We start from the raw sequence: 14125 nt of genomic DNA on the forward strand, positions 1-14125 counted from the left end.
AAAGAAATTCACGTGAGAGTGCACATTAAAAACAAACAAAACATTTTATTGCATTGCCTATTAGCCATCCAGAATAGTGGAACATCTGCCCATATAGCCCCCATTAATCTGTGTTCTCTTCTTACTCCAGCCCTCTGCAGAATACTCATCATGTCCTATTATAGCTGCTGAACCCCCAGATCTGACTGGTGGCTAGTTATGACCTGATTACTTAGGTTCTTCACACACTCCCTCCAATATACATGGTCACATGGTTAAATCTCTGTGTGTGTGTGCTGGGCTGCATGTGGATCAAGTCTACAACAGCCAACAATAATCTGTGCCACAGTTGCAACACATCACGAAAGTGGCTGCTGTGGATTGTATGCACATAGAGCCTAGTTTGCACTGAGATTTTCTATGTGATTCTGTGCTTGGGAGGAACTGTGTGGAAGACAGTGTCACATGAATGTACAAACCTTTAGCCAGATGGGGAAACTGAATGGCTTGTTCTAACGTGACTTGATCCTGAAGGAGGACATATAGTATTATCTATGTGAATAGACAAAGATTTGCATCCCACCTTCTTTTAAAAAATGCAAGACAACTTACAATATTTAATAAAACACAATGGCACTATCCAAGAGTTAACACACAAAAAAATGAGACAAGAAAACCAAGCATGGGAATAGACTATATGTCAATGAAGCAGTGCGCAGAGGATTGAGTGCCAAAAATCTGACAGTAAGGGTACTAGTCTCACCTCACAAGGTAGGGAATTCTGTAGAGGGGGAGCTACCACCAAGAAGGTCCTTTTGCAAGTCGTCACTAAAAGAACTATTGAAATCAACCATTGGAGGTTCTTACTACTGTACCCTTTTCAGGTAATGTCAGTGTACATGGTTAATCCAAATTATGGCACATAAAAGTCATTCAGATATTATCTTCTCTTTTCTTATGTAAGTTTATAAGATAAGTAACTGAAGGTTCAGTCCTATCCAACTTTCCAGGACTGATGCAGGCTTTGCCAACTGGAAAGTAAGTGGGCGTGCCTTCCGCAAACCAACACTGAATTTCACAGCTGACCTGGCAGAATCATGCATGAGTATCCCTGTGCTTTAACTTAAGCAGCCAGGCAGCCCCATCCTATCCTATCTGGTCAATTTATATAATGTAATAGTTAGTAAATGGATGAATGGAACTTGAGGTATTCATCATTGGCATCCTTCCGTCTTGGAAGACTACGGTATCTCGCTCGGAAAAGTGGTTCTGAAACAGCGTCTAGTGTGGCTGAAAAGGCCAATTCGGGAGTGACAATCCCTTCCACACTGGGAGCAAGCGTAGTCTGTATTAGTATGGATTACCTGGATCACCATTAGGACCAGGTGGGCCTACATCCCCATTATCTCCTTTCTCACCTAAAAAAAGAAAACAGATATGGTTAAGATTCTCAGAAAGTAGATCAAGGCTATTGTTTCTATTTGACATTAACGTAAGGCCAATACCCACTTACTCTCCAGAAAGTGCAGGGCTGGGATTCCTGAGAAAAACTATGTAGTGACTATGTTTCTATGGCATTTTCCTATCAGCCTACTTGTGTTCTTTCCCCAATTTTATCTGATTTTGTTTAATTCTTTTTCTTTGGTACTTTTAGACTCCTTGCTTGTCTAGTCCATGTTCATGGGTAATTCAATGGGTTGTCACATCTGATCACTCATGGATGCTACTGCAATTTGATTTTACTAAGAACCCTTGAGATTCTGGGCTCTCCAGGGAGGGGGTTTTGCCCAGTCTTTAGCTTGGGATGCTGGCAGTAGCTAATCCCCCCCATTCAGATGCTGATCCAGTAAAAAGGGAAAGCAGAGATCAGGAAGGGGAATGTGAGTGCTAACCAATAGGCACTATTCCTCTTGGTCAGTCTGGCCTCTCCTGATGCTTTCCCCAACACCAATGATGAAAGAAACCTTAAGATATAACCCAATTTAGTTTAGTCAGATGATGCCAAATGTACCTAATCAGAGACATATTAGAAGGCCTTGACAAAGCTACGAATATATTTCTAACATTGACACCTTGACTTACAGCCCAATCCTGAGTTCCCATGGCGCGCGGCTGTGGTGGTACCAAAAACGGCTGCCGCTACATCCTGCGCACTTCGGGTAGCCATGGGCGGCACCTTGGGAGAAGGGGTCTTTTGTCCCCTTCCTCTGGGTAAGGGAAGTAGCCCCACAATGCAGCTACTTGATTCACTGCCAACCAAAATGTTGGCGGTGAGGGAAGACGTTCCTGTCGGGTGGTGAGCCCCACACAAACACTCAGGATCCAGTGGAGCAGAGCTCCACCGGTCCCGCTTCCCTCCCTCCCTGCTCCCCCGTCACGCCTCCTCCCCGCCCTCTCCCCGCCCTTCGCCCCCTTCCCCCTCCCCAGAACGCCTCTTCCCTGCCTCCCTCTGCCCCCACTTTCCTCTCCGCGGTCCTTTCCTTTCCTCTCTGGCAGTCCATGTGACTGCCAAGCAGTGGAGGTTGGGTGGCCGCCTGGCACTAGCCCAGTGCTAGGCTAGCATGGGCGCTGGCCTGGCGTTAGGCCTCACAGACATGCCTTATAGCACATTTGCGACAGTGCGCGTCGGCAGTGAGCCTGTTACACATACAACCAAAATACACATGCTTTAACCAAAATACAGTTCTTTTCCAGCTATTGTTTTCATATTAACATAGTGAATATGCCTTTTATATATCCATAAGTGACTGTTTTTTTTTTCAGTTTTCCCAAAACTGCCCAATATGTGTGAGGGAAACTTACATTCATATATTTGTCATTTCACTGATCATGGCATATGATTTTATTAGAATTTTGACTTTTGGGGAGCCTCAAAGCAATGCAAGTAACATTCTATTATGTCTAACATATTATGCTTACTAGAATTAAAATGTACTATATTGTGGGAAAAAATAGATACCTTTTGAACCAATAGGACCAATTTTTCCATGTCGGCCAATGCTACCTTTTTGTCCTTTGTCCCCTATTTCTCCTAAGAAACAAACAGAAATGTAAAAATAAAACTGAAAAAAACATTCATTGGTTTCAATTTATATAAAGAACAGAACTTACCTGTTGTATGTGTAATAGTTAAGTGATTAGACATGTGTACATGGTTTACTCTAAATACTAAATTTTCCCAGTTGCCAAGCATCCAGAATTTCAAATGCCAGGATGCTAGTTCAAAATTACAAAGCAATGAAACAATATGAACTTGAAAAATCATGTCCATGTAAAAAACTAGGCCCAGATCTGAATTGGCTTAAAGACTGTTATCAGTCTTTATATGAAAATTAACACTTTCAAGCAAAATTTCCATAATAAAATTCAAGCAAACTCCATAATAATAGTAACAGAATCGTGGTCTGTGTCCCCACCTTTAAGAAATGGCTACCAAATTTAATGACATACCTCTTGCACGAAATGTTAATTCTGGAGTTCCTATATACATTTCAGAGGTCAAATCTGACTTCAATTTAATTGCTGGGATTCTGACGAGGAAACCTTATCCTAATATTTAATTTTGAATATTTCATCTGATAACTGATATTCAAGGGTGACATATTCCCAGCTGAAATCTGAATACAGAATTTATTCCAGTACATGTCTGGTGAGTGTGCTCTCACTAAATAGATCTGAGCTTATTCTCTTTGCTCAGTTTGGACTGTGCTGAACCAATCTCACACAATAATGAACATGAACATTCATGCCACATAAATGTCCTGCTCACTCTACTTGATTCCCAGACAAACTATCCTGCTAAGGTGATTAGGGAAATTAATCAGGAAGTAAGGGGAAGAGGTGCAACATGAGCACAGATGTCCAATATCATGTGGGGCTGGTATGAAACAAAGTGTTGCCTGAACTGGCCCCATGTCCAGCTTATGCTATGAAAACTGAGCAGCACAGCGGTATAGTTCATCTTTTTTCCTTAGGTTTGAAGCCTACCTTAATAAGGAGTATTCAACAGCCTCAAATATGCCCTCCATAAGATTTCACAAAATGAGTATTGGAACTTCACAGCAGGAACCAAGAAGGTTTTTCCTTTTTAATGACGATGCTACACAGCACTTTACAACAGAGCTGTGGCAAATTGAGCCACTTAAAAATTGGCTTCCTCAGTAATTTTTAATGAATAAGAGATAAATACACGCATTACAGCACAGATCAGATAGAAATATTGTCAAAAATACTTCAGCATCTGACTGTCTATTATTTGCCTAGGCTTTCTATGGAGTATGCACTAGAACTTGTCAAAGGAGTTGTGTGCCTTTAGAAAACGTTATTATTCTATATAGCATATAAAATGAACTGAAGGATAAAAACCCACGTATAGTTATTCTCATCTGTGTCAATTCCCTTCCTGGAAATCACCTGCTGCAATGAAGGTAGCCAGTGATCAGAACAGGTTCAAGATGAGCCTCAGATGTCTCCAGCTGGCTATAGCAAATATTTATTCTTCTGACAGTTGCTACAATCAGCTGGTAAAGCTCATTCCAGAAAGCTCCGCTCCCCCCGCCACCCAATCCCAGCTCTCCTGTTCCTCTCTGGTGCTGAAGGAAGAACCCAGGTGGTGATGGAGCGTGAGTGGGCAAGCAGGGAGCACCGTGAGAGGGCTGGGGTTTTCTAACTCACTATAGCAGCTGTCAAAAGTACCAGTTGCTACTACAGCAATCCAGAGTCTTCTGACCATGTGAAGGCTCTTCTTTCACCTCTAGGGGTTTTAGATGTAGATGTAGTCCGGCCGTATAGCAATAAAAGATATGAACAAAAGCTCAACTATTGTCAACAACATAAATATCCTATTTGTGCCAAATTGTGCATATTTATTTCTTATTCATTAAAAATTGCTGAGGCAACTCGTTTCTAAGTGGCTCATTTTGCCACAACTTTGCTATAAAGTGCTGCATCACGTTGTCATTAAAACTGAAAAATCTCCTCAGTTCCTGCTGTGAGGTTCCAATTGTCATTTTGCGCACCAGCTTCTGGAGGGCACATCTGAAGCAGTCGTGCACGCCTCATTTACACAGTCACAATACACCACAATCTTCTGTGAACTGATGATAAAACAGCAGATTCACGGGTGAACACTTTGGAACCCACTTGCAGCTCACAGATCAGCAGAAAATCTGGTCACTCCTACAGAGCATGATGCCATGTTAAAAGAAGCTCTCTGAGTCTTCCGGTGTTGTGAGTCACTTAAAAAAATTACCCCAGCGGCAAAGAACACTGAAGACGTTCCCTGGTGGCCACCAGAATGACATTTCTGGCCAACACTGGCATCCTGGCAACTACTTATTTCTAGACCCCTGCCTCTATCCCTCACACATCTGGAAGCATTTTATCTTGCCCTCTTTTATCACAAGGATACACAAAAGAGCAGCATGGATTGGGTAGGGGAGGCTTAACTGATGCTGATACTGCAAAATGTGAGGCCATGTTGATTCTGAGAAGTCTTTGCTGATGAACCACATGTTGTTAAAGAAAAGGAAGCAGTGATTTTCAAGATCAAGAGCAGCATAAAGAGCAATTTTAAACTAAGGAGTTAGGATGAAAGAAGTACATATGAGACATTAACCCTGGTTTTTCTTAGCAGCCCTGAATGGGTTATTTCAAGCAGTTGCACCTGAAATTAAACAGGCATGTATTTAGCCCAGTAGTTCGCAAACTTTTTAGCACTTTTTAAAATGACACGCTATCAGGACCTACCTAGTTTTATGAGACTTATAAAATTTCATTTTATCAGCAGTTCAAGCCTCTGTTTTTATCTTTTTTACTATGGTGGCAAGGGCCACATGGCTAAGTGGGTTGATACTGCTACATGTGCAATATTTAGCAGTTCATTTTCTTAGGATTGAGCTCCATGTTCCACGGATTGGAATCATTCTGGTGGCCTAGCTGTCCCCTTTGCCTGGCTTTCGAGAAGAAACAAGGCACATTTGCCTGCTCATGAATAAGCACCCACGTGTGGCTAAATTTCACTTTCCATAGGGCTAAATACATCTTCCTTATCAGTTTTATGACCCACCAAAAATCTGGCCACAACCCCCTAGTGGGTCCCAATCCACAGTTTGGGAACCACGGATCTAGCCCATATCCACAACATTTTATATATAAACGATTAATTAGCTCCCTGAGACTGAATGCCCTTTCCTGTAAACATTTTGTTGTACAGAACAGTTATCAATAGTAGCCAGCAAGAGGAAATATGTATGCCCTACTTGGAAATGACATCTTCGCTTAGCTGGGCACCCAAGAAACACAAGCCATCATTGCCCATGCATATTAGATTGCTTTAAAACAGTGTTAGATAAATTCACAGAGGCCAAGTCAGTTATGATAGCTGTAACAGTGTGCTCCTGAATACCGGCTGCAGGGGACCAATAGTGGGAGGGGGCTGTTTGCTAACATGCTCAGCACCTAGACTTCCCAGAAGCATCTGAGACTAGCCACTCTGGAAAACAGGTCCAGTGCTGGGGAAGACTTCCCACTAAAAGTCCCCTAGAAAACCACTGCCAGTTGGCATGGGCAAAACTGAGCTACGGAGACCAATGAGATGACTCAGTAAAAGGCAGCTCCATATGTGACAGCTCTGCTCTCTTACTTCTAAGAAAATGAACTGCTAAATATTGCACATGTAGCAATATCAACCCACTCAGCCAGGCAGCTGACGGGTCAGTTTTCAGTTGAATGAGAACATATTTGGATGGTTAAATGGTAATTTTCTTTACAGACTAGCACCTTTTTAACTGACTAGAAGCTTTGGGAGTCTGTCCACTGTTTCTCTTTCTCTCTGTTTCCTGCAAAGGTATTGCTGTTACCATGGTGAGCCGCTGGTTTCTTGGTGTGTGTGCTTTACATAAATTCTTTTCTGCTTCTTTAAGACTATGGTGTTTTGAGTACTTTTATGTTTTAGAAAAGCTCCTCCTAGGTCTCTCTCAGATAAAACCTCCTGAGACTGGACAACCAGGGGCAGAGACCATGAAATGAGGTCAAACAAACAAGGTTCTAGCATACACTGGGTTTTTTTTTCATAAGACTGCCTTTTTTTGGCTTACAATGAGAACAGCATTTTTAGCATAAACATACAGTAATGGGAAATGAGGCAGGAACTCACATGGCCTAGATTGCCTCACAGAAAGCATAACATGATAATATTAGGGAAACTGAGGCTGCTGAACTATTAAGTTATATAGCAACTTTTTTATGAACAACTTCCCCTAATTATTCTTTGGCAAATCATGAGATGCAGATACAATTAAAATCAATCTTACCCAGCTACAGTATACGATTGTGGGTGCAATCCTAAACCCTTATGTCTGCGGTTTTCAAACTCTCAGGGTGTTTGAAACCCGCAGTAAGTCTTTGCAGGGGCAGGGGGGGTAGGCAGCAGGGGCAGGGGGAAGGCAGCGATACGATCCCCAGGATCACATTGCTCAGGGGGCTGCAGGGACCTGCCAGAACACCCCCCCCCAAAAGAATCATAAGATTTTCACCCCTACCCAGTACCCAGTTCAATTTAAGTTCTTATATTTCAAGCATATCACTATCAGGACCCACCTGGTCCGCAAGTCTGAGAGCCCAATCCTATGCCTATCTACTCAAAAGTAAGTTCCATTATAGTCAGTGGGACTTACTCCCAGGAAAGTGTGGATAGGACTGTAGCCTAAAACAGAAAAAAATTTCACCTTACCTTGTCAAGCCTGTTTCATTCTTTTTATGGGGCGGGGGGGGCTGCCTTCTGGAGCATTTGTTGAGCTCCAGTTGCATCAAATCAGGACCATTCTGGTGGCCTCACATTTCCCTTTGCCTGACCTGCCCAGGAGCCAAGGCACGTTTGCTTACTCATGAGTAAACGTGACCATGTGGCTTAGTTTTGCTTTCCCTAGGGCTCAATACATTCACCAGCTTGGAGGGAGAGACCTCCTTCTCGGGTGTTTTTTTGAGGGCTACAGTCATTGGATAAGGAACATTCTGGTGTTGTTGGATTCCTCTCGGCCTGCCCTTTCAGTTGGACTAAGGCATGTTCACCTACTCATGAGTAAACACGTGATACCCCTTGGTTTCTCTTAACATTCAGCTCCATGCATTTTTTGTTTTCTGGTTTTTTGCCAATAACTTTTGATAGAAAGGAGATATTTCACTCCCATTTTTGCATTGCATTCTGCTCGAAATTCCGCATCCAACAGTATATAACACGATGGTATTACTCTAACCACCATGATTTTAGCGCTTCACCCTCCCAGTGCGTGTCACCCCCCCTTGTGCATCACCTGGTGCAGCCTGCACCCCCCGCACCCCCCTAGCAACACCACTGGCTGGAAAGCACTGACATAAGAGGTTAGTATTGCGCCCTGTGTGTATTAAGGCAAATGTCCAGTAAGCATTTACTTGCAACTTGATAAGCTTAACTTGAAAACTAAACAGCAGAGACTACCCTTCCCTGTGATATGAAACCTAGCAGATCATCTCACAGCAATCTAAGCTAGTGGCCATCATCACAGCTTATGATAAGAATTCCATAAATTTTGCAGTGTCTCTCTCTCTTTCTTCACAAAACTTACCTTTTTCTCCAGGAGGTCCAACTCTTCCTGGGCGGCCTGGGGCACCTTTTTCACCCTTTTCTCCAGCTTCTCCTATTTTGTAATGAAAAATAGAAATGAAAAGACTAGGATAAAGATGTTCTATTCAAACAAGTACCTTGGTCTGTTGTGACAATTACGATAAATAATACCAATCTCATTAGTTCTGGCCAGTCAGAATTGCATAGAGACAGTTCCCTACTTAAGTACAGGTTATGTTCAGGAGATTTGTATATTGGCAACCTTCAGTCTCGAAAGACTATGGTATCGCACTCTGAAAGGTGGTTCTGGCACAGCGTCTAGTGTACAGAAGTTGAAATGCACTTAAGTTGAATGATTATTTATTTATGCATGCATGCATGCAATGTAAATGAAATTATGGACAACTTTCTCTAGCGGTTGAAAAATAGTATAGAAATATTTATCTCTATAACTAAATTGGGTTGTTGGCAACCTTCAGTCTCGAAAGACTATGGTATCGCGCTCTGAATGGTGGTTCTGGAACAGCGTCTAGTGTGGCTGAAAAGGCTGATTCAGGAGTGACAGTCCCTTCCACACCGGGAGCAAGTGCAGTCTGTCCCTGGTCTGTCTCCCTAGCTATGGGCCTTCCTTCTTTGCCTCTTTGCCTCAGACTGTTGGCCAAACTGGGAAAGGCCATGCTGCACAGCCTGCCTCCAAGCGGGCTGCTCAGAGGCCAGGGTTTCCCACCCGTTGAGGTCCACTCCTAAGGCCTTTAGATTACAATCTATAAAATAGATACTTCACTCCCTAGTAAATGTATCCTCTGTGGTAACCCTGCTTTACCACAGCAGAATGTACCCTCTGTGGTAACTCTGGTGGGAACAGAACCAGCACTGTTAGTAATTGTACCTACAAACAATGGGGCTTAACTGTTACTGGTATTACTGGCAAACTCCTTTTATCTGTTCTAAACATTCACATGAAAAGGAATACCTATAATTCTCAGACCAGTATCAGGTACTTCCACTTAATAAATTCATACCAAATACTTCCATTCAGCATGTTTTCATAAGAGAAAGCAAGGAGGGAACAAGAAAGCAAACTCCTTTCTGCACAAGAAAGCGTGTACTTGCTACTTATGCAGCATTTCTTCATGCAAGTATAATCAGAACAAAACTATTCTGACCCTTCCTAATGCATCTCAGTTTACCGCAAAAAAAAAACTTACTTACTTTGGTAAGTAAGTAAGATATTAACATAACTTGAATTATTTTGAGGGGTCACTTCGACTGATCTTTTCCCCCACTATTCAAACACCTCAAAACTTACTACATGTTTGAGTGTGGCCCATCTGTTCCTAGCAAATGTCAATCTTTTTCTCCCCCCCCCCCCAATGTCCATAAAAGAAGTAGTGTTCCACAGTTTCCTGTTGAAACCAGCCCGCCCCGAATGGAGATCACCTGCTGCTTCCCATTTACAGGGCACAATAGGTTTTCCTGAATAGGGCAAGTGTTTGTGTGGTGTTTTTCCCCTCCAAGTTTTATGAAACTATATGACCTAAGATGCACGTTTTATGCTTAAACAATATCACTTGGAATTAAATGTTAATTATATCCGTTGGCATCTATCTTTCCTCATTCCTTTGATTCCTTCAGTGGCATAGATAGCCCTTGTTCAGCCCTGATGGAAAATGTTTGCATGCTCCGACTGCAGTGTAATCAGTCCCATACTCAGCACAAGTTAATTGCAAATGAGCTCAGTAGGGGACACTTCCATTTCATTCTGCATAAATTGCAGGTATTTGTTTATTTTTGCTTGCTTGCGGCTCAACTTGCAAACTCCACATGGCTTTAAAGCTTTAAAGTTTTCAGAAATGGGAGAATTTTCTCAGAAACAGGGCCAGCTGAGGCTGATATGCTGCCTGAGGCAGTGCATGGCTCTGCCTCCCTCCCACACCAGCTCTGCTGCTCCCCCTTACCTGGCTCATTCTTCCACATGGATTCTTGGATCAAAGCAGGAAATGTGAAGGATGCTGGGATCACTTCCAGAGCACTCTACGTGGCCTCCTTTGTTTAAAGAGCCTGGGCAGAACAAAGAGCAATCTTGCTCCATTTCCCATTGGGCTCTTTTAAAGCGCCTAGTGAAGGCGCCAGATCACTGAGTTCTGAGGATGCAGTGAGAATGCATCCTCAGTGATGCATTCTCAGGATGCAGTAATCTCACTCCTTCCTCCCTATGGGCAGCAGGTAATGCAGCATGCACTGAGAGCCGGGCCAGCCTTAGGAGTTGCAGGGCCCAATTGGAAATATATTTGCAAGGCCCCAGGTTCCCAGCCAAGGACTGTAGACTCTTAGAGATATAAATAAAATTTCATATAGATTGCTTTAGGGCAGTGTTTCTCAAACTGTGGGTCAAGACCCACTAGGTGGTTGTGAGCCAATTTCAGGTGGGTCCCCATTCATTTCAGTATTTTATTTTTAATATATTAGACTTGATGCTACCTTGGTATGTGACTGCATTTGGGGAAATGTTACAGACCTGTACTTTTAACAAGCTACTATGTATATTCTTTTAACAATGAAAGTCAATTGAACTTACACCTGGGTAAGTGTGGGTAGGATTGCAGTCTAGGATTGTGACAGTTTTTCCTGCTTGATGATGTCACTGCCAGTCATGAAATCACTTCTGGTGGGTCCTGACAGATTCTCATTCTAAAAAGTGGGTCTTGGTGCTAAACGTGTGAGAACTACTGCTTTAGGGTAGAATGGAAAAGTGTGTGCTCAAAAAGTGCATGTGAGAATGGACCAAACAGATCCAAGCACATTTTAATATAAAATTGCATACAATACTAGATTACCCTAGCAGAGGGCCCCTTAAACATGGCACGAAACTGGGAGCAATTGGTCCAATTGGCTTAAAGCCGGCCCTGGCTGATTGCATACCCCACACCGCCTACTTTGATTAAACAGCTGCATAGAAGAAGCACCAGTAAAGAGGCCAGCTCCATCCACAACAGCCAGGTGGTGAGGGGTGGCTATCTGCTGCTTGTCTGCCTAGGCCCCAATCCGCTACCCAATGCAAATGGGCTCATTTGCATAATGGATGGGACAGCCTTGCTTAGAAAAATACAGAAATGAACAGCCCAATCCTATCCTCTGCAAGCCTAAATCATGTAGCGCTGATGGAACATGTGCTGCATACTATTACCTAAAATGTAGTTTTAACTCTTTTTTTTGTTACAGGAACTGGAACCACTTTGTAATTGCTTTGAAGTCATTAAGTCATTTCAACTAGCTTTTCAAAAAAAAACTACTCCTCCTTCTCTAGCTTGAACATTAAAACCTTAAAGCAGTGATTTTCAACCTTTTTCATCTCATGGCACACTGGTTGTTGGTTGGCAACCTTCAGTCTCGAAAGACTATGGTATAAGCCTACAGCACCTGGTATTCCCAGGCGGTCTCCCATCCAAGTACTAACCAGGCCTGACCCTGCTTAGCTTCCGAGATCAGACAAGATAGGGCATGTGCAGGGTAACAGTTGCCACTGACGAGGTGCTCAAATTGTCAAGGCACACAATCAGTTCTTTGACCATTGACAAGGCACACCATGATGCTGGTAGGGGGCTCAAATCCCCCAATTGCCCTGCTAATAAATGACCCTCCCCAAACTCCCAAGGCATACCAGCAGACCATTTGTGGCACACCAGTGTGCCACGGCACAGTGGTTGAAAATAGCTGCCTTAAAATTTAAAAAAAAGATGTTTTTCTTGGACTCAGAAGCGGAGCTGGGGGGAATGGCATGTTAAGTACGGCACGCCCCACAATGTGCTGTGTGAGCAGCCATTCCCCCTCGGTGTCAGAGCCATTTGGGGCGGCAATGGTACATTGCTGCCACTGCCCTGAATGGCTCCGATGCCAGGGGGTGCCGCTTACATGGTGCATTGCAAAGCGTGCCGTACTTACTGCGTTGTCCCCCCTCTAGCTCCATTTCTGCTTGGACTTAAGTCCTTTTTAAAGTAGTTGCAGCAGACAGGCTGCAAAGCCTCTAGGCCTGAATGGAAGCTTTCCCACCATTCTGGTGCAGTAGCTGGGTCAGGCTAAACGGCTAAAATATTCTGAAGAATCTGCCGTTGGATTGAATGGCTTAAAAATGCCAATCAATGCACTTTGCAACTACCTGTGTCAAGAGATTTCCATACCCCTTACCGGTAATTGCCATGAATAACTTGATATTTAACAGAACTTTTCAGTAGGTTAAAAAATAATGAATTATTTAAATAATACTTTTTCCTTCCAGTGGATGACAGCAATTATTGTTGTTATTCGTTAAACTACAGTAGATTATCACTAACCAAAGTAATTCACATGATCTGAACTATTTCCACACAGTAGTTTTAACAGTTACAATAAAAGTAGTTTTTAGTTCTGCTTGTAACTTAATGATTGCCCATCACTGCAGGGGCTGATTTTGGTTCCCAGTGCACACTCCTTTCTGCTTGTCAGATCTATGCACCTTCTTCAATAAGTGCCTTATCATTCCTCCATGATGATGTAAAGACCCATCGAGATGCAGATATATATATGTTCCTTAAATGCTACTTCTGCATGATCATTTTAATGGCTCCATTTTTCAGGGAAAACGACTGCCTTCCATTTCTGAAAGCATACAGACACCAAGTTTACTGATCAAATACAAAGACAGAGAAGAACTTGAGATTCACACCAAAGAAGATGGCAGTGTTCTCCCACTGAGCTCATTTGCAATTAACTTGTACTGAATGTTGTGCTGATTATACTACAGTTGGTGCATGCAAATATTTGCCTTCAAACAGGGCTGGATTGGGGCTTGCTAAACCTATAAAAGAATGAACCATTGTACATGGTACACAAATGCCACAAGACATTCACATTAAATTTCAAACAAATATGTCATTAACTATTCATAACATGCAGTTATTTGGAAGAATGGAAGTAGGAGGGAGTATATCCAAACAAGATATCAGAAAGGGCAGGAGATCACAGAAGAGGGAAGGAGAATATTTGCTTTCAGATAATAACATAGGAAGCTGCCTTATACTGAGTGAGACCACGAGTCCTTCTAACTAAGGGCCCAATTCTACTGGGCCTGTGCCAGCCCAGCGCTGGCACTCAGTGTCACAAACTGCAACATTTACCACCAGGCTGGCACCAGATCAGTGCAAGCCTGCACTGAATCAACGCTGGGCGGAAGCCAGTTGAACGCTACCCAAAGCTCCGGGCAAGGGCCGGGCATCAGAATGGTAATTCAGGGCGGAGGGAGGGTGGGGGGAAGGCAGGGTGGGGCTAAATAGCAGGGCAGAAGTGGGGAGGGACTGGTGGAGCTCTGCTCTGCCAGATCCAGAACCCTGCATCGGGCCTCCTGGCCCAACACGAGACTGCTTGACTCTGTACCAGCTAAATAGCCAGTATAGAATCAAGTAGCCCCCTTGTGGGGCCTCCTTCCTTACCCAGGGAAGGGGACAAATGCCCCCTCCCCCCTGAGAGCCGCCAGCAGCTGCCCGGTGGCCATAGGAAGCAGCAGCAGCT

General features: G+C 43.3%; 1 protein-coding gene and 1 pseudogene across 4 annotated transcripts in view; both read right to left on the reverse strand.

The window, feature by feature from the left end:
- The window catches only part of COLEC11 (collectin subfamily member 11), a 29266-nt gene that overhangs the window by 4336 nt on the left and 10805 nt on the right, over nucleotides 1–14125 (reverse strand). For all 4 annotated transcript variants that reach the window (XM_066612334.1, XM_066612343.1, XM_066612353.1 and 1 more), the window contains exons 3-5: nucleotides 8583–8654; nucleotides 2939–3010; nucleotides 1344–1397 (exon numbers count right to left, since the gene is read on the reverse strand). In XM_066612334.1, coding sequence (XP_066468431.1) covers nucleotides 1344–1397; nucleotides 2939–3010; nucleotides 8583–8654 — 198 coding nt within the window. The remainder of the gene's footprint in view (nucleotides 1–1343; nucleotides 1398–2938; nucleotides 3011–8582; nucleotides 8655–14125) is intronic.
- Nucleotides 11990–12109, reverse strand: LOC136637084 (5S ribosomal RNA; annotated as a pseudogene).

This window comes from Tiliqua scincoides, chromosome 1, assembly GCF_035046505.1.
Source record: "Tiliqua scincoides isolate rTilSci1 chromosome 1, rTilSci1.hap2, whole genome shotgun sequence".
Taxonomy (NCBI): Eukaryota; Metazoa; Chordata; class Lepidosauria; order Squamata; family Scincidae; genus Tiliqua; species Tiliqua scincoides.